General features: G+C 56.5%; 1 protein-coding gene across 2 annotated transcripts in view; it reads right to left on the reverse strand.

Annotated features, from left to right (window-relative positions):
* Positions 1-7,474: 7,474 nt before the first annotated feature.
* GMPS (guanine monophosphate synthase) overlaps positions 7,475-20,170 on the reverse strand; it is a 36,949-nt gene continuing 24,253 nt past the window's right edge. For both annotated transcript variants that reach the window (XM_064165194.1, XM_064165193.1), the window contains exons 13-16: positions 19,078-19,193; positions 15,603-15,733; positions 13,139-13,311; positions 7,475-11,159 (exon numbers count right to left, since the gene is read on the reverse strand). In XM_064165194.1, coding sequence (XP_064021264.1) covers positions 11,058-11,159; positions 13,139-13,311; positions 15,603-15,733; positions 19,078-19,193 — 522 coding nt within the window. In that variant the 3' untranslated portion in view covers positions 7,475-11,057. The remainder of the gene's footprint in view (positions 11,160-13,138; positions 13,312-15,602; positions 15,734-19,077; positions 19,194-20,170) is intronic.

Consider the following 20,170-nt stretch of genomic DNA (forward strand, 5'->3'; position numbering starts at 1 on the left):
CACTTCCCAAGAAGGGAAAGGTTCCCAGTAACTCCAGAAGCTTGAGCAGCCAAACCAACACATTGAATGGTTTGGGTTGGAAAGGACCCAAAGAGCTCATCCAGTCCAACCCCTGCCAGAGCAGGACCACACAATCCAGCTCAGGGCACACAGAACACATCCAGACAGGCCTGGAAAGGCTCCACACAAGGAGGCTCCACAACCTCTCTGGGCAGCCTGTGCCAAGGCTCTGGGACCCTTACAAGCAAGAAGTTCCCCCTTGTGCTGAGCTGGAACCTCCTGTGCTGCAGCTTCCATCCACTGCTGCTTGTCCTGTGCCAGGGAGCAGTGAGCAGAGCGAGGGTGACCTTCAAGACCTCAGGTCAAACCACCTACAGTAATGGATTCATAGAATGGGTTGGGTTGAAGAGGACCTTCAAGACCTCACCAGGCCAAGCCACCTACACCCATGGATTCATAGAGTGGGTTGGATTGAAGGGGACCTTCCAGATCATTGAGTCCACCCATGAGCTCCTCACAGGCCAAGCCACCTACAGCCATGGATTCATAGAATGCTTTGAGTGAAAGGGGACCTTCAAGACCATCCACTTCCAACCCCCTGCCACGAGCAGGGACACCTCCCACTAGCCCAGGTGGCCTCCTCCAGCCTGTCCTGGAGCACCTCCAGGGAGGGGACATCCCTGCCCCGGTGACCTTGTGCTCGCTCAGCCTCCCGTGGCAACGGTTCCCTTAATCACCGACACAGGCTGCTGTTCCCCAGGCCCTTCAGAGGTATCAATCACCTGAGGAGCAAACCTGCAATGAAAAGCAGGAGCTGCCAGCTCCTTCCCCTCTGCCAGGAGCAGTGTTGGTGGCCAGCAGGCTATTGTCAGGGTGGATGTCCCCATTTAGGAGGCGCCGCCGGTGGCTGCTGGGTGATTTGATCCTGTGGCAGGTAAGGAGAGCCCTGTGCCTGGGCTCATGAAAGATGCAGCAAGGTTGGGCTTTTGTTCCTTCCTGAAAGCAAAGCTGCCTTCTGCAACATGGATAGCACCTTCCTGCACCCCTGCTCAGGTGGCTTGGCATCCTTACCAGCTTGCCAGGGCCTGCTGCAGAAGCCTGGCTCTTGGAGGGGGCATCTTCTAGGGGGAGCGAGCCCTCTGCTCCCTGAGCATCTCATCCAGGCCTTTACAGCTCCAGAAACCCACTTGGGTGCTGCTGGTTAGAACCCAGGTGGTCAGAAAGCCACTTGGGGGGGTGCTGGGCAGGAACCAAGTGGTCAGAAACCCACGTACGTGGGTTTCTGACCACTTGGTTCCTGCCCAGCACCCCCCCAAGTGGCTTTCTGACCACCTGGGTTCTGATCAAGAGCCCAGATTCCTGCCCAGCACCCCCCCAAGTAGCTGTCTGACCACCTGGGTTCTCATCAAGAGCCCAGATTCCTGCCCAGCACCCCCCCAAGTAGCTGTCTGACCACCTGGGTTCTCATCAAGAGCCCACTCATGAACACTGATAGATCAAGACTGGGTTCTTGGAGCTCCCAAGAGGTTTTCTGACCACTGGGGTTCTGGCCAAGAACCCACTCATGAACATGGATAGATCAAGAGTGGGTTCTTGGAGCTCAGCCCCCCCTTCCCCACTGCCTGAGTCCCTGCTGGCCCCAGCAGCCACCCAAGCTTCCATGGGTGGGTTTAATCTCCCAAAGCCCTGCACTTATCTGTATTAAACCTCCCAATCCTGAGCTGTCTGGAGCTGGAGGGTTGCAGCAATAACAAGCAAGAGGTGCACAGCAGCCAGGGTTGAGGAGGGGGTGTGGGGGGAAGCAAACAACACCCATCTGGAAGCAGGAAGCTTCCAGAACACCTCTGCAAGCAGATAGCATTTTCCCCTGGCTGAGACCTTCCACCAACTGAAACAAACCTCCTCCTTTAGCCAAACCACCTCTTGTGCAGCTGCAAATGAGAGAAGGGTTCCTAAACCCCCACCCACCCCCACCCTGGCAGATGTCTTCTGCTCAGGAAAGCAGTTGGGTCCCCAGGAGGAATTGCTCCACTTTGCAGAGTGGTTTGAAAATCATCCCTGAGGTCTTTTCCAGCCCAGACCATTCCATGGTTCATGATTCTCCTTGGGGGTGCTGCTCAGGAGTCAGCTGTCAGAGCAGAGGGAGCCACTTCAAGCCAGTTAAGGACCTGGATGAATCCTGCCCTGCTGGGGGTTTCAGCGACCTGCAGTGGAAGGCAGGGTGGGAGCAGGGGGGGCTCAGTCCCTATCCATTCTCTGCCCAGCCTGGATTTGTGTTTGAGGTTGCCCCAGCCCAGGGCTGGGTCAGAATCACAGGATCAGAAGCACAGAACTAAGCAGGATGGAAAAGACTTCTGAGATCATCCAGCCCAACCTGGCACCTAACTAACCCTGCTAACTAACCAACCCTGGCACTGAGTGCCCCACGCAGCCTCCTCTTGAGCACCTCCAGGCACAGCCACTCCATCACCTCCCTGGGCAGCCCATTCCAATGCCAATCACCTCTCTGCCAACAACTTCCTAACAACATCCAGCCTCAACCTGCCCTGGCACAGCTTCAGGCTGTGTCCCCTTGTTCTGTCCCTGGCTGCCTGGCAGCAGAGCCCAACCCCACCTGGCTACAGCCTCCCTGCAGGCAGCTGCAGGCAGCAATGAGCTCTGCCCTGAGCCTCCTCTGCTGCAGGCTGCACACCCCCAGCTCCCTCAGCCTCTCCTCACAGGGCTGTGCTCCAGGCCCCTCACAGCTTTGTCGCCCTCCTGTGGACACCTTCCAGTACTGCAACAGCTCTCTTGAACTGGGGAGCCCAGAACTGGACACAGCACTCCAGGGGTGGCCTGAGCAGTGCTGAGCACAGGGGCACAAGAACCTCCCTTGTCCTGCTGCCCACACTGCTCCTGAGGCAGCCCAGGATGCCATTGGCTCTGCTGCCCACCTGGGCACTGCTGCCTCCTCTGCAGCTCCTCTCTGCCAGCACCCCCAGCTCCCTCTCTGCCTGGCTGCTCTCAGCCACTCTGGCCCCAGCCTGTAGTGCTGCTTGGGGTTGTTGTGGCCAAAGTGTAGAACCCTGCCCTTGGCCTTGCTCAAACTCCTGCAGTCCTGGGGGCACTTCTGGAGCCCCCAGCACAAGCAGGACATGGAAGTGTTTGGAGCCAGTCCAGAGGAGGCCACCAAGATGCTGAGAGGGCTGCAGCAGCTCTGCTCTGAGCACAGGCTGAGAGAGTTGGGGCTGTGCAGGCTGGAGAGGAGAAGGCTTCCAGGAGAGCTTGGAGTGGCCTTGCAGGATCTGCAGGGGGCTCCAGGAGGGCTGGGGAGGGACTATTGAGAAGGTCTGGGAATGACAGGAGGAGGAGGAGGAATGGGTTTGAAGTGGCAGAGGGGAGATTGAAAGTGGAGAGACACTGGCACAGGCTGCCCAGGGAGGAGTTCTAGGCCAGGCTGGATGAGGCCTTGAGCAACCTGTTCTAGTGGGAGGTGTCTCTGCCTATGGCAGGGAGTTGGAGCTGGCTGAGCTTTGAGGTCCCTTCCACCCTAACCCACTCTATGACATGGGCTCAGCTCTGCAGGCTGCCCAGGTCCCTCTAGATGGATCCCTTGGTGCCAGCCAGGCCACACAGCTTGGGGTCACCCTCGCTCTGCTCACTGCTCCCTGGGACAGGACAAGCAGCAGTGGATGGAAGCTGCAGCACAGGAGGTTCCAGCTCAGCACAAGGGGGAACTTCTTGACTGGAAGGGTCCCAGAGCCCTGGCACAGGCTGCCCAGAGAGGCTGTGGAGTCTCCTTCTCTGGAGCCTTCCCAGGCCTGTCTGTATGAGCTCCTGTGTGCCCTGAGCTGGATTGTGTGGTCCTGCTCTGGCAGGGGCTGGACTGGATGATGCCTTTCATCCCTTCCAACCCCTGACATGCTGTGAGCTGTGATCCAACTTGCTGAGGCTGCCCCCAGTCCCCCTGACGAGCTGCTGCTGCATCTGCTCCACTGCTTGCTGCCCAAACTGAGTCCAGCAAGTTGAAGTCTCTCTGCAATCAGGAGTGGCAGAGTGCAAGGAGTGCTGTGTCCTCACAAAGTGGAAGCAGCAGAGCAGTTGCAGGTTGCAGCACACTCCATAAATCCCTTGGCAAGCTCCCAGCTGCCTCCTTGAAGGGCATGAGGGAGCTGGGCAGCTCAGGAGCACATGCAGCTCCCAGTGAGTCACTGGAATTAAGGAACTGAAGGGTTTGCAGCAGGCTCCTGCCAGCCTTTCATCTTGCCCAGGCAATTTCAGCTCTCAGCTCAGAGCCAAGCCCCACTCCTATCACACCCAAGCCAAAAAGGGAGCAATCCCTTGGCTGCATTCATTAATGTCTTTGGCTCCTCGCTGAGTCTTCAGTGAGATCACCACCACCCAGGGGCTCCTCTGCCTTTGCTCTGGATCTCACCAAGAGCAGCTGCTGCTCAGGCAATCTGCAGGGAGAATGGAGGAGACTCCCCAGGGCTGAGGAGAAGTCACACAACCATAGAAGTGTTTGGCTTGGAAATGCTCTCTGAGACCCTCAGGTCCAACCACTGACCCAAGACCACCGTGGCCATTTAACCACCTCCCCAAGTGCCATGGCCACTCCAGGGATGGGGACTCCCCCACCACCCTGGGCAGCCTGTGCCAATGCCTGATCACAGTCAGAGCTTGCAGGAGGTAAGCCCTGCCAGCTGCCCAGGGCAGGGAGGTGCTGCCTGGCTCTGCTCCTGGACACACACTCTGAAGCCTGCTGATCCCCCAGATCCTTCCACAGCTGCTTTCAAACAGTACAGAAAGGCACAGAACCACCCACACTCTTCTTCCCTGCATGGATTTCAGACAAGAAAAGGCTGCTCTCCTTCTGCCAAGGAGGTTCTGAGAGGTTCCTCTCCCTGCTGAGCAGCTTTACTGCTCCAAGGATGGACTTTAAAATCCCCCCGGGCAGGTTTGTGTGCCTGGAGGATTGCGTTCAGGTCCCAGCAGTGGATAGCTCCAGCTGGGAGGAGCAGCAAGCTGCAGCTCTGCTGCGAGCTGGGACGGAGCAGCCACAGGACACGGAGCTGCCACCGCACCCCAAAGCACATGCTCAGGAGCCCTGTGCCCAGGGCAGCTCCTCCCGGGCCGGTGCCGCTGGAGCAGCCCAAGCAGCAGATGCAGGGAGAAGCCGCAGGATGCCCGTTGGGTTGCCATGGCAACCGGCACTCCAGCAGGCACTAAAAATAAACAGCAGCTCCACGAAGCACAAAGCATTGTCCTGAATCCAAGCCCTGACTCAGCCACCTTCAGCCCTGGGTCCTGCTCTGCAGCCCCCCCCCCCCCTGCACAGCAGGGACAACCTCCCCACCCCCACGCTCAGCTAGCACAGGGCAGCAGCTTCCCTCTTCTACAAGGACAGCTTTGCTCCAGGGCTGCTCTGCCACCAAGAACCTCTCTGCAGCTCTCCAGGGCTGCTCTGCCACCAAGAACCTCTCTGCAGCTCTCCAGGGCTGCTCTGCCACCAAGAACTTCTCTGCAGCTCTCCAGGGCTGCTCTGCCACCAAAACCACAATGAGGCTGGGGAGGGGGTTGGAGGGTGCCACACAAGAAGGGGCTGAGGGTGTTTCGTCTGGGGAGGAGGAGGCTGAGGGGAGACCTTTCTGCTCTCCACAGCTGCCTGAAAGGTAGGAGTGGGGCTGGGGTTGGTCTCTTCTGCCAAGCAACCAGCAAGAGGGTGAGAGGAATGAGGTTTGAGCTGTGCCAGGGGAGGGTTAGGTTGGACATTAGAAGAAACTTCTTTGCTGGAGAGAGCAGTGAGGGGTGGGAAAGGACTGCCCAGGAGCAGCCTGGAGGAGTTGAAGAAGCTGCAGCTGTGCTGCTCCAGGCTGCGGTTTGGTGGCCATGGGGGTTGGGGTATGGTTGGACTCTGATCTTAAAGGTCTTTCCCAGCGTTAGTGATTCTCTGCTCCTCTCCTCCAGGCTGCACACCCCCAACTCTCCCAGCCTGGCCCCACGGCAGAGCCCTTCCAGCCCTGCTGTGGCCTCCTCTGGCCCTGCTCCGACAGGTCCCTGTCTATGCTGAGCACTCAGAGCTGCCCCAGCACAGAGGCACTCTGGTGCCCGTGGGCTGGTCCCCAGGAGCCCGTGGGTGGGTGGCAGCCCACGTCAGTGGCAGCTAAATTATGCAAGGCAGCTTTTAATTATTTCTTCTTCATTAAGGAGAGTGTCCTGAGCCTGCTCTGCAGCCAGGCTGAGCCTGGGCCACTCGGGGGGCAGCAGGGCAGACATGCACAAGGGACAGTCCTCGGCCCCACCCCAGGCACCTCCCAGCATCTTGGTGGCCTCCTCTGGCCTGGCTCAAACAGTTCCATGTCCTGCTTGTGCTGGGGGCTGCAGAACTGCACACAGGACTGCAGGTAGGGTTAGAAAAGCCCTCTGAGATCCCCAAGCCCAACCAGCAACCCAACCCCACAGCAGCCATCAGACTACCTCCCAGAGAGCCAAGCCCACATGTTTCTGGCATACCTCCAGGGGTGGGCACTTCTCCTCTTCATGGTTAGTCCTCTGCCAGAAGATCAGTGACCAAGGATCAGTGCTGGGCCAGTCCTGTTCAGTATCTTTACTGATGATCTGGAGCAGGGGATTGAGTCCAGCATCAGTCAGTTTGCAGATGACACCAAGCTAGGAGCAGCTGTGGAACTGTTGGAGGGTAGCAGAGCTCTGCAGAGGGACCTGGCCAGGCTGGATGGGTGGGCAGAGGCCAAGGGGATGAGACTGAACAAGGCCAAGTGCAGGGTTCTACACTTTGGCCACAACAACCCCAAGCAGTGCTACAGGCTGGGGCCAGAGTGGCTGAGAGCAGCCAGGCAGAGAGGGACATGGGGGTGCTGGGAGAGAGGAGCTGCAGAGGAGGCAGCAGTGCCCAGGTGGGCAGCAGAGCCAATGGCATCCTGGGCTGGCTCAGGAGCAGTGTGGGCAGCAGGACAAGGGAGGTTCTTCTGCCCACCCCTGTGCTCAGCACTGCTCAGGCCACCCCTGCAGTGCTGTGTCCAGTTCTGGGCTCCCCAATTCAAGAGAGATGTTGCAGTACTGGAAGGTGTCCACAGGAGGGCGACAAAGCTGTGAGGGGCCTGGAGCAGAGCCCTGCGGGGAGAGGCTGAGGGAGCTGGGGGGGTGCAGCCTGCAGCAGAGGAGGCTCAGGGCAGAGCTCATTGCTGCCTGCAGCTGCCTGCAGGGAGGCTGTAGCCAGGTGGGGTCAGTCTTGGAGGTCTCTTCCAACCTGGTTGATTCTAAGAGAGCCCTAAGAGAAAAACGTTTTCCACACCCCTTCAGGAGGAAATGGCATCTGACAGAAGACATCACAGTAGAGGGGAACACAGAGAGGGGCAACCCCAGCAGGATGGCCACAAAACAGCTTTCTCAAGCCAAAAATGGCCTCTCCAAAAAGAACCAAAGTACAAAAAACCCCAGCCCAAACCCAGCCAAGGCAGAGCAGAAGCAGGCAGCCTGAGGTTCAAACATAAGAGTTTTATTTGTGGATAAAAATTAAGGCTCACAGTACTTGATCATTTCACAAGCAGAAAGTAAAATGTTTAAAACTGAGACTTGGTGGGGAATGCCCCCCCCAGACAAAGCCCTCTGCCTGGCATGACTTGCTGAAGAGTCCAGGGGCTCCACTGGCCAGGGGCAGCTACAGCTTCAGTAGTTGGTGGCCTAGGTGCTAATCAATCATCTCTGGAAGAGAGCAAGAGTGTTTCTCTCCACACCTGGCTGGCCCAGGCACATGGATTCCATCCAAACAGGCAGGAGCTGCACACCAAGCTGGGAACAAGGCAGCAGCTCTACAGCTGCCTGGCAGGGGGAAGAGAGCTGGAGATCAGCAACTTCATTTCCACAGGAGCTCCTGACCGTAGTGCAAGAGTTGATGCCTCAAATGTTCAACTCTCTGGGGTTAAGAGCCCCCCAGAGTCTCTGCCTACGGCAGGGGGTTGGAACTGGATGATCTTTGAGGTCCCTTCCAACCTAAACCATTCTATGATCCTGAAGCACGTTCCTGGAGAGCAGAGGAACTGCTGCCAAGCTCCAGCTCCTCACAGCCACAGCAGCAACCCAGGGGACAGAGGGATGGTGAAAGTGAAGTTCAAACACCAGCACATAAATGACACAGGCAGACATCAGAGTGGGCTGGGAATGACCTTGAGTCCATCCAGTTCCAACCCCCCTGCCATGGGCAGGGACAGCTCCCACCAGCCCCATCCAATCTGCCTTTCCAGATGCCTGCACAGCTCCTCTGGACAGCCTGTGCCAGTGCCTCAAGCATCCTCACAGAGAAACAATTTCCTCCCACTTCTCACCTCAACGAAGCTTCTTCCACTTTGAAGCCTTCAGATCTCATCCTGTCACTCCATGCTTGGTCAAAAGTCCCTCCCCAGCTCTCCTGAAGCCCCCTCAGGTACTGGAAGGCTACTCTAAGGTCTCCCTGGAGCCTCCTCTTCTCCAGGCTGAACAACCTCAACTCCCTCAGCCTGTCTTCACAGGAGAGGTGCTCCAGCCTTCTGACCACTTCTGTGGTCCTCTGCACCTCCTCTAACATCACTCCTAGATGCACCTCCACGAGGACTTCCAAGCATGCCACACACAGGGAATAAAAAGACCTCTGCTGAGCTGCGCTGCACCTCTAAGAGCTGCTGCAAGCCCCAACCCCATGGGCACCACCATCACCACACCAGGCCTCCTGCCAGCTACACCACAAGGGTGGGGACTATATTCTGCAGACTTATTCACACAGAGACCAACTGTCTCCAATTCCAGAGTTTAGGAGATGCTTTCTGTTCTTGAGTCATTCCTTCTCTGTTGCCTCTTGGCTGTCAAGGCAACACAAGCCGGTGGCAGCAGCAGGAACAAACCTACACACGGTAAGCAACAACTGCTCTAGCATGGGAAGGACTTCTGCAGCTTACCAAAGAGCCTCACCCATGGCCCTGGCACCAGAGAGCCTCCCTCCTTGCCATCACACCCTCTGCACCTGAGGTACCAGCAGAGGACTGAAACCAGCTCTATTCCAACACGAAACTCCTGCGTACTCCGAGGCCACCACTTCACCAGGGAGCTTCCTTCTGAGAGAAGCCCCCAGGAAATGTGTGCTGGCAGCAGAATCCTGCCCCAGCAAAGGTTGGTTTGCAGTGGGTCTGCCCAACAGCTCTCCCTAGCTCACAATCTAGGACAAAACAGATGTTTTACACAGGTGACACTTCACTTGCAGCACAAAGAGCTCATCCAAAGGGCTCAAGGAGGTGATGGTCGATGTGGGTGAGAACTGCTACCCCCACCTCCTCCTTTCAGAAAGGAGCTGTGGTGGTTTGAGGTTTAAGGGGGACCTAGGATCCCTCAAACTACCACAGGACCCAACTCAGCTATTGGTTCAAGATCAGTTTGGCCAAGTACCTAAAGCTGCCAGGAGCAGGGCTGTGAGGGGGAGGCAGTTTTCTGGCCACTGGTCTGCTGCTCTTCTGTGTCCCCAAAAGGTTCCACAGAGCAGAGCCTCCCCCAAGACAAAAAAACGACCCCTCAATGACACAGGCTAAAGAAGAACCTCAGACAAGTTCCACCCTCCCTGGAGGCAGAAAGGGAAACTGCATTTCCATAACCTGTGGGCAGCAAATGAGAGAGCAAGAGGACAATGTGTGCAAGCAAGAGAAGCTCCAACAGGCACCTCCAGCCCTTAGTCCCCTTCACCAACCTACCCAAGTGGAGACAGAAGGAGCTACAGCTATGGAACACAGGTCAAAGCAAATCTTTGACCCCACAAGACAATGGTGATGCTGCAGCTGGCTGCAAAGCAGCTGCTGAAGTGACAAATAAGGGCCGAGCTTGGATATAGGCTTAGGGTTCTGCTGCGGAGGTGGAAGCATGACCTGAGCAAGCTGCTCAGGGCAGAGTCTAAACTGTTACTTGCACAGACAGCAATAGCAGGACAGGCTCAAACCTCTCAGGGGAGGGTGGAGATAGCTTTGCCTCCAGAGATCAGGCAAGCAGAGGTGTCCAAAGGAGCCATCTCCCACGTTATTGCTTAACTACATGGACAGCCGCACACGGAGGACAGGAGGGACCCAGGCAGAGCCGGCGAGTGGCCTCCCGCCCCAGGGCCCCACACTAACGACTACACTGATCGTCGAGATCGAGCTAACACAACGCATACAAAACCCACCCCTCCCCCAGACCCTTGTAAAAGCAAACACCTAGAAAATAAACTCCTCAAGTGTAAGAAAGCAGAGAGGCAGCAGAGCTGCCAGGGCAGGAGGAGGATTCACAGAGCCAGCAGCTCTGGTGCTACAGCTTCCCAACTGCAACCCCACTGAGCACAGTCCCCAGGAGGACATCAAGTCACGTCTGGAATCCGATGTGAGCACACAGGCAGGGGGTGTGCAGGAAAAGAGGAGCTGGTGCCTAAGTGAGACGCTGCGGGAGGGAGCCAGGACAGAGAGGGACACACACACAGAGGGAACTTCCCAACCTCTTAGCTCGCTGCTCTTGCGGAGCTCCAAGGTCCCTGCCACGGGCTCCAAGGTGAGGGGCCAGGGAAGAGGCCAGAGCACACAGGAGCTGCAGGCTGGAGCTGCAGGACTCACCAGGTACCCACTACTCCGATTTGGCAAAATATTTATTCATAGGAAATCCGTTGGTCACCGAGACTGCAGGGGGGCAGAAGGCAGTCAGCTGTCTCCTTTGCTTTGCTTTTATGCAGCATACAAAAACAAAAAGAGAGAGAGACACACTGGAAGGACAAGTTACAAGAAGACTGGGAAGAGAATGGGTAAGACAGAAGGCAAAAGCAGTGGGGATCTGTCTGCGCACCGGCGCCGCTGCCGCCGCTATTTACCCGTACGGATCCTCAGCCCCCACCTCGCTGCCAGCTCCAGCACAGCTCTTAACTGCAGGGTGATGCTCCAGGGGAGGAATCTGATGCGATGTAGCAGCTCCAGTCACTCTTTCACAGTACTGCATGTCAACACTGGGAATGGTTTCTGATATGATTCTCGACTGCACACAGTACTTGGGCATTAAAAGCCAACCAAACCAAGGCGAGGGCACTACTCCCACTCCGTCGTCCCCGGCGGCTTCGATGTCAGGTCATACATCACCCGAGAGATGCCAGGGATCTTCTTGATCTCTGCCACCATCTTTAAGACAACCTAGTGGGGAGAAAAAACAACCAGCAGGAAGATTAGAATCACAGAAGCCTCCAAGTTCATCCAGTCCAATCCTCGACCCAGCGCTGAAGGGTCAGCACTTAAACCACGTCCCTAAGTGCCAGGTCTGTGGTGCTGTCATGGAATCAGCCAGGCTGGCAGAGAGCTCCAAGCTCACCCAGCCCAACCTAGCACCCAGCCCTGCCCAACCAACCAGACCATGGCACTAAGTGCCCCAGCCAGGCTTGGCTGCAACACCTCCAGACACAGAGACTCCACCACCTCCCTGGGCAGCCCATTCCAATGCCAATCACTCTCTCTGCCAACAGCTTCCTCCTCACATCCAGCCTAGACCTGCCCTGGCACAGCTTCAGCCTCTGTCCCCTTCTTCTGGTGCTGCTTGCCTGGCAGAAGAGCCCAACCCCACCTGGCTACAGCCTCCCTGCAGACAACAATGAGCTCTGCCCTGAGCCTCCTCTGCTGCAGGCTGCACGCCCCCAGCTCCCTCAGCCTCTCCTCACAGGGCTCTGCTCCAGGCCCCTCCCCAGCCTTGCTGCCCTGCTCTGGGCACCTTCCAGTTGCTTGCCACCAAGGAAAAGAGGCTGCCCCCTCCTAGCTCCAGCCTCCCTGCTGGGAGCTGTGGAGAGCTCCCTCCCACCAGCACAGGTTGCCCAATGTCTCATCCAGCCTGCCCTTGAACACCTCCAGGGAGGGAGCAGCTGTCCAGAGCTCTCATGAGGCTGCAGGCATTGAGGAAACTTCATTTCTCATTGTATGGGCAACCTGTGCCAGTGCCTCCCCACCACCACTTCCAAGACTTTCTTCCTCATCTCCAGTCTCAACCTCCCCTCTCAACTCAAAGCCTGTCCTGCCCTGTCACTACACTTGGAACTTGCTGCTTTTTTGGCACCAGCAGTAAACCAGGTGTTGATTGCAAGGCTCTTCCCTCAAGGCAACAGCTCTTCAGCTTTAAAACTGTGGCTTGAAAGTTCAGCAGAAGCTCTTCTGTGCCACCGTCAGTCATTTTTAGGCTCTTCTCACCCCATCACCTCCAGCTGAACCACTTAATAGAAAGGCACAGCCCTTGGCAAGCAAAGAAAGGAGCTCTACAAGACACAGAAGGAGGCATCCCAAGGAAAGAGCTCTGCCACTGACTCTGTCTCCACAGCTCACATGCAATTCAAAAGCATTCCAGGTGGGAATTTGCTGAGCCTTAGAAGTTCAGCTTCCTTCAAAAGCCCACATTTCACAACAGTGCCACTGCCACCAAGTGCTGCTTGGGAGTGCAAGGTGGAATTACAGGAGGCAGTGCTCTCCAGTGGGAAAAACAGAGCAGTTGTCAGCAGTTACAAGGATTCTCACCCAGAATTTAGGATGTTTTCCCCTCCCAGTTAAAGTGATTTTTCTCTATGATTTCAGGGATCACAACTCACAGATGTCAGGGGTTGGAAGGGACCCAAAGGGATCATCCAGTCCAACCCCCTGCCACAGCAGGGCCACACAATCTAGCTCAGGACACACAGGAACATATCCAGACAGGCCTGGAAAGGCTCCAGAGAAGGAGACTCCACAACCTCTCTGAGCAGCCTGTGCCAGGGCTCTGGGACCCTTCCAGTCAAGAAGTTCCCCCTTGTGCTGAGCTGGAACCTCCTGTGCTGCAGCTTCCATCCACTGCTGCTTGTCCTGTGCCAGGGAGCAGTGAGCAGAGCCTGTCCCTCCCTCCTGTCCCCCAGCCCTCAGATACTGAGTCCCCTCTCAGTGTTCTCTTCTGCAGACTAAACAGCCCCAGGTCCCTCAGCCGAGGCAGGCAGGGAGGCAGGCAGGGAGGCAGGCAGGGAGGCAGGCAGGGAGGCAGGCAGGGAGGCAGGCAGGGAGGCAGGCAGGGAGGCAGGCAGGGAGGCAGGCAGGGAGGCAGGCAGGGAGGCAGGCAGGGAGGCAGGCAGGGAGGCAGGCAGGGAGGCAGGCAGGGAGGCCCCCATTACCTCTTCTGGAACCTCGTTGCCAGGGGTTGCTGCAATGCCAGTCATGAAGTCGCTGGTGATGAAGGTTCTGATGACCACGGAGCGCTGGCAGGAGGGCTGCTTCTGGAGGGGGTCGCGGTCGAAGTGCAGCGGCGTCAGGATGATGGGCATCTGGCTGATCTGCCCCGCATAACCTTCGGGGGCAGGGGCACAGAGAGCAGGAGGTGGGTCTGGAGACCCGAGAAGGGGCTGGAAGTCTCACAGCATTCCCCTCCTGCACCTCAAGCTCCATGCTGGGATCCACACCTTTCGTCTTCTGGGCTGGTTCTGCTCCTGCTCCCACCCTGCCAGCCCCTCTGCGCCGCGCACCTGGCAGGGGCTGCTGGATGGAGACCACTGAGGACAGCCCCTGCCTGCCAGAGCAGGAGCACAGAACCATTCAGGTTGGCAAAGGCCCTCAGGACTGGAGGTGAGGAGGAAGCTCTCCAGCATGAGGGTGGTGAGTGCCTGGCAGGGGTTGCCCAGGGGGCTGGCTGAGGCCCCATGCCCGGAGGTGTTTGAGGCCAGGCTGGATGAGGCTCTGGCCAGCCTGATCCCTAGGTGTGGTGTCCCTGGGCATGGCAGGGGGGTTGGCACTGGCTGCTCCTTGTGGTCCCTTCCAACCCTGACTGACTCTACGATCCCTGTTGCTGCTGGCTGAGAGGTAACTCCAGCAAACCACCTCTCACCTTTGGGCTGGCTTTTTCTCTCTCTCCATCAGAAAACCTCTCCACAGGGGCCTTAATTGCCCTGTCTCAAAGCTCTGAAGTTTGAGCCTGGGGTGTGTGGCAGCTTGCAGAGCTGTTCCCACGCTGAGACAAGGCTCTCACCCTCCCCTAGTGCCGGCTTGAGCTGCGCCACGAGGAGCCTCTGCTCACTAAATAACTGGAGGCTTATTTTTAGGAGAGCCATTCACACAGAGCCAAGTGTCAGCAAGAGGCAGGGAGGCACAGCCACAGCTTCACCAGCACTGCTGACAGTGCTGCCCTCAGCCCTGGGAGGCTACTGGAGCACAGCTGATGGTCAGGCAGCCCTGCAAGCAGGAGATCTTACCCCAAGAGGAACCTGCTGTGGCTTGATTTACACAGCACACAGGCAGGGCTGAGGAGCTGCTTCCCACATGGGTGGCACTGGGAAGTGTAATTAAGATTACAAAACCCCTCTCAATGACTGAAGCTCAGCACTGTGATGTTCCCAGGCACTGCTCGGGGGCTGCCTGGACTGAGGTCATTGGGTTACTGAGAGAAAGAGGAAACCACCGCAGGTAGAGAGCATCAGCATCACACAAGCCCAGCAGGGTGGGGCTGGAAGGGACCTCTGGAGCTCAGCCAGTCCAAGCCCTGCTCCAGCAGGGCACCCACAGCAGCTTGCCCAGCAGCACAGTGCCTGGGGGGGCTGGAAGCTCTCCACACAAGGACACTCCACAGCCTCTCTGGGCAGCCTGCTCCAGGCCTCCACCACCCTCACAACAAACCTCCTGTTGAGATGGAATCCCCTGGGCTCCACTTTGTGCCCACTGCCCCTTCTGCTGCCCCTGGGCACCACTGACAAGAGCCTGGCCCCAGCCTCTTGCCCCCAGCCTTTAACTGTTGCTGAGCATTGCTCAGCTGCCCTCTGGGGCTGCTCTTGTGCAGGCTCTCAGCCCCAGGGCTCTCAGCCTTTGCTGCTCCCAGAGCTGCTCCAGGCCCCTCAGCATCCTCACAGCTTTCCCTAGACTCTCTCCAGCAGTTCTCTGTTCCTCTTCCTGGGGAGCCCAGAACTGGACTCTGCACTCCAGCTGTGGTCTCACTAGAGTAGAGTGGAATGGGAAGAGAACCTCCCTTGTCCTGCTGCCCACACTCCTCTTGCTGCAGACTCCCCTCCATCATCCTCATAGCCTCCCCCAGACTCCCTCCAGTAGTTGCCTGTCTCTCTTGAACTGGGGAGCCCAGAACTGGACCCAGTAGTCCAGATGTGGCTTCCCCAGGACAGAGCAGATGAGGAGGAGAACTACTTTTTCCTTTCCACACAAAAAGTAATCCCTAACTTCGAAGCTGTGTCCAGGTTCCTGGCAGTTTATTCACTTCAGGCAAGGCTGAGCTCCTCAGCAGAAAGAGAACTCATTTGGCTGGCTGTCAGTTGGCTAACTCTGCACGAGTTTGCACTGCAGTGAAGCACATCCCTGAGCTTGGTGATGTGTCAGGAGGAAAGCCTCAGCCCCCTCCTCTCCCCCCAGATCCCCTAGAATGAATTCTGCTAGCAGAAAGCCTCACAAATCCTGTCTCTCAGCCATCAGCTTCTACAACCCCGGGCAGAGCCTCCTGCCTGTCATCCCTTTAACTCGTCACTCCTGGAGACACTCAAGAAGCTTGCAGGCTTTGACAGCACCACAGTTATCTACTCCCAGACAGGTTTGCAGGGGGCTTGAAAGAAGCCTCTAATGCAGAGGGTGAGGCCAAATACCTACCAGACTCCCTGAGAATATTGTGAGCCTCAAAATCAGCTTGCCGTAAAGTGCTGAGGACTCCTGTGGTCAGGAACGTGGGGGTGACATCTGTGGGAGGCTCCTTGACTGGTGGCCCAAACACATACACAACTCTGGAAAAGAGAGAGGATGGTAGAAAAGCAGAGTGTGAGTGCAGGGGAGAGCAGAGTGCCTGGGGAGCGCACCTCTGGGACTGCAGAGAGAAAGGAGGGAATCCCAGAAGGGCAGGGGCTGGAAGGGAGCTCCAGAGCTCAGCCAGTCCAAGCCCTGCCAGGGCAGGAGCACCCAGAGCAGGTCACACAGCAACACAGCCAGGCAGGGTTTGGATATCTCCAGAGAGGGAGACTCCACAGCCCCCCTGCACAGCCTGCTCCAGGGCTCTGGCACCCTCACAGGGAAAAAATCCTCCTGTTTAAATGAAACTTCCTCTGCCTCAGCTTCCACCACTGCCCCTTGTGCTGGCACTGGCATCACCCAGCAGAGCCTGGCTCCAGCCTCCTGCACTCACCTGCACACATTGACAACCACTGCTGAGGTCACCTCTCAGCTCCTCTCTCCCAGCAGCACAGCCCCAGCTGCCTCAGGCTCTGCTCCTAACAGAGCTGTTCCATTCCCTTCAGCACCTTTGTGGCTCTGTTCTGGACTCTCTGCCACAGTTCTGTGTCCCTCTGGAACTGGGGGGCTCAGAACTGGACACAGTACTGCAGATGTGGCCTCAGCACAGAGGGGCCCCCCTCTGTCTCAAGCTGTGGCAGAATGGGAGGGTTGCCAGAGCAGGGGTACCCAGGGCAGCTCACACAGGAAGGCATCCTGATGGGTCCTGAAAGTCTCCAGAGGATGAGACTCAACCACCACTCTGGGCAGCCTGCTCCAGGCCTCCACCACCCTCACAACAGCTTTCTCCTCCTGCTCAGGTGGCACCTCCTGGGCTGCAGTCTGTGCCCATTGCCCCTTGTGCTGTCCCTGGGCACCACTGACAGGAGCCTGGCCCCAGCCTCTTGCCCCCAGCCTTTAGCTGTTGCTGAGCATTGCCCAGCTGCCCTCTGGGGCTGCTCTTGTGCAGGCTCTCAGCCTTTGCTCCTCCCAGAGCTGCTCCAGGCCCCTCAGCATCTGTGTAGCCCCCAGTGGACTATCTCCTCTGTACCCATGTCCCTCTTGACCTGGGGGAGCCCAGAGACTGGACAGAATACTCCAGATGTGGTCTCACTAGGACAGAGCAGATGGGAGGAAGATCCTCCCTTGACCTGCTGGCCACACTCCAAGTTCTTAAAGCCCTCCAGGAGACTCTTGGCCACAAAGGGACATTGCTGGCTCATGGAAGTGCTTCACCTGGCAGAGCCCTTTAACCAAGGGCAACCCCCAGTCCAGCACTGCCAGCTCACCACTGAACCATGGCCCTCAGCATCACATCTGCAGGGCTTTGAAGCCCCCTCCAAGGATGGGGACACCCTCACTGCCCTGGGCAGCCTGGTCCAGGCTTTCACCACTCTTTCAGTGAAGAAATTGTTCCTCATCTTCAAACTGAACCTCCCCTGGGGCAATTTGTGGCCATTTGCCCTTGTCCTGAAGGCAAGTACAGCATTTGCTTTTGCTCCTTAGCTGCTAACTAGAGCTCACCACCACTGTAACGTGACAGAGAGGCCAGCTTTGGCAGCCAGCCCCATCAATTCCTTTTGGTCTGCTGGAAACGAGCAATAGCTCCCAATTTATTTATTCAGGAGAATAATCCTTTGAATAAAACCCCAAATCCTAAGTCAGCAGCAGCACAAAGGCTCTTCTTTCAATTCCACTTTGATGTCAGGAGAAGTCAAGATGACTCTAGGAAAGCTACTTAATAAGCACTTACAATTTCCCATCCTCTCTGCTAATAGGAAGCCATCAAAAACTGGCATTAAAGAGCAAACCTGCTGGCCAAAGAGCTGTGCTTTCAGCACAGCATTGCCCTTTCTCCATCCACACAGTTCTCTCTCTAACAGACTTGCTCCTGGACTCAAACCTTCCCCATCAGCTACAGCTTTTTCATCTCCTCCAGTGTGCTCCCTGCTTTGCAGAACAAAACAGCCAAGCAGCACCTTGCCTGCCTGGCCTCATGCAAGGGTTTCCCATGAGGCAGTCACAGCAGGCATGGAGAGTCTGCAGACAGCCCAAGACTACTTGACTGAAAACCAGAGCATGAAAAGAGGCAAAGTTTTACACTCTGTGGTTTTGTTTGGAACAGAAAAGCTGCAAGCATGGCTGGGCAGGAGACCAAAGTACTGCAGTGTGCTCCTCCAACTGCCTGCTCCAGAGGCACTAAATCAATGAAAACATGCCCTGGTAGAGCAGAGCTCCCAGATATATGGCATGCTCAGGAGAGCAGTGGTACAGAACCCCAGCATGGCAGAGGGTGGAAGGGATCTCTGGAGCTCAGCCACTCCAAGCCCCTGCCAAAGCAGGGCACCCACAGCAGCCTGCCCAGCAGCACAATTGGGTTGGAAGCTCTCCACACAAGGACACTCCACAGCCTCTCTGGGCAGCCTGCTCCAGGCCTCCACCACCCTCACACCAAACAACTTTCTCCTCCTCCTGCTCAGGTGGCAGCTTCACATCACAGGATCAAGCAGGTTGGCAGAGAGCTCCAAGCTCAGCCAGCCCAACCTAGCACCCAGCCCTGCCCAACCAACCAGACCATGGCACTAAGTGCCCCAGCCAGGCTTGGCTGCAGCACCTCCAGGCACAGAGACTCCACCACATCCCTGGGCAGCCCATTCCAATGCCAATCACTCTCTCTGACAACAACTTCCTAACAACATCCAGCCTAGACCTGCCCTGGCACAGCTTGAGGCTGTGTCCCCTTCTTCTGGCCCTGGCTGCCTGGCAGCAGAGCCCAACCCCACCTGGCTACAGCCTCCCTGCAGGTAGTTGCAGACAACAATGAGCTCTGCCCCGGACTCAATGATCTTAAATGTCTCTTCCAGCCAAAATGATTCTATGATTGAAAGAAGGCTTTGTAGATGCTGCCTTGGCTGTTTCAGTCTCAAGCTGTGCCAGGGCAGGTTCAGGCTGGATGTTAGGAGGAAGCTGTTGGCAGAGAGAGTGATTGGCATTGGAATGGGCTGCCCAGGGAGGTGGTGGAGTCTCTGTGGCTGGAGGTGTTGCAGCCAAGCCTGGCTGGGGCACTTAGTGCCATGGTCTGGTTGATTGGCCAGGGCTGGGTGAGCTTGGAGGTCTCTTCCAACCTGGTTGATTCTATGACTCCATGACTGATTCTATGATTGAATGGAGGGGGTAAGAGGTGAATCTATCAAGCTAGGTTCATTTCTCCAGTGTCTGGTTCGATTTACTGTGGTTTTGTGACCTCTGTGTGATCCATCACTCACCAACCCCTGAGCCTGGTTTAAAGGGGAGAATGCTGGTGCAGGTCTAAACTCCCAGCTATTAAGTAGTCATTACAGACAACTCAACTCAAACCACTCACCTGTTGATGTTGTGGCACATGCGTGGAATGAGCCTGGCCAGAAACATGAGAGACTCCCAGTGTGGAGCATCTTTGCTGGAGATGCCACAGACATAGCTGTAGGAACGACAGTCACCCTGGAAGTGAAAAGGAGAACCAGAGCTGAACGTGACCTTGGCTGCCAAAATGCTTCCTCACACCCTTCTGCTCCTCCTGAAGGCTACAGGATCATGCCTTGTGCCAAGCTTTAGCAGGCATTTAGCTGGTGAGAGCAAGATGCTGGGAGAAAATGAGTGGAGGAGAAACCAGAGTAAGGCAGCAGATCCCTCCCCACCTAACGTGGGTGTGCAGAAGGGGAGGGGGCTGGAACTAGAGGATCTTTAAGGTCCCTTCCAGCCTGAACCATTCCATGAATCTCAGGTGAGATGAACCTTGTAGAGCAGGGTTCTAGGTTGGGCTTTGTGACCCTGAGGGGCTTTGCCAACCTGCATGTTTCTGTCATTCTCTGACTTCCAAGCCCTTTGTGTGTCTCTGGGACTGTTGTCTAGATGCAAACCAGGTCTGTTTTTTTGATTTGGAGGATCATTTTGGTTGGAAAAACACCTTTAAGGTCGAGTCCAACCACTTTAGGCATGCTTTAAGAGCACATTGGTATTAATTAGGAGCTGTGTGGAACCAAAAATCCCTCTGCTTGAAGGTGACCTATCTGCTTAAAAAGAAATCCTGCAAGGTTAAGTCCCCAGGCAAACTATTCCAGGGTATAAAATAAGGATTTCTGCAAGTTGTGCTGTAAAACAAGCCCAAAGCTCCCACTTCAACATGAAAACCCAAACTGTGCAACCTGGGAAGTGGTTGTTTTCAGGTGAAGTAATGATGTGGTAGCAAAATAAGAGAGGCTGCAGGGGGAAGGAGTCCTGAAGTTGTGAGGAGGAGAAAGAAGCATAGAATTGAGTGGTCCTGGGAGTGCAACGAGCTGCCCAGGATGGTGGTGGAGTCACCCAGCCTGGCTGTGTTCAAGGGTGGTTTGGATGTGGTGTTAGGGCTGTGGTTTAAGGTGAATTTTGTGGAGCAGGGTTCTAGGTTGGACTTGGTGACCCTGAGGAGCTTTGCCAGC

This window comes from Pogoniulus pusillus, chromosome 26 (assembly GCF_015220805.1).
Source record: "Pogoniulus pusillus isolate bPogPus1 chromosome 26, bPogPus1.pri, whole genome shotgun sequence".
Classification (NCBI taxonomy): domain Eukaryota; kingdom Metazoa; phylum Chordata; class Aves; order Piciformes; family Lybiidae; genus Pogoniulus; species Pogoniulus pusillus.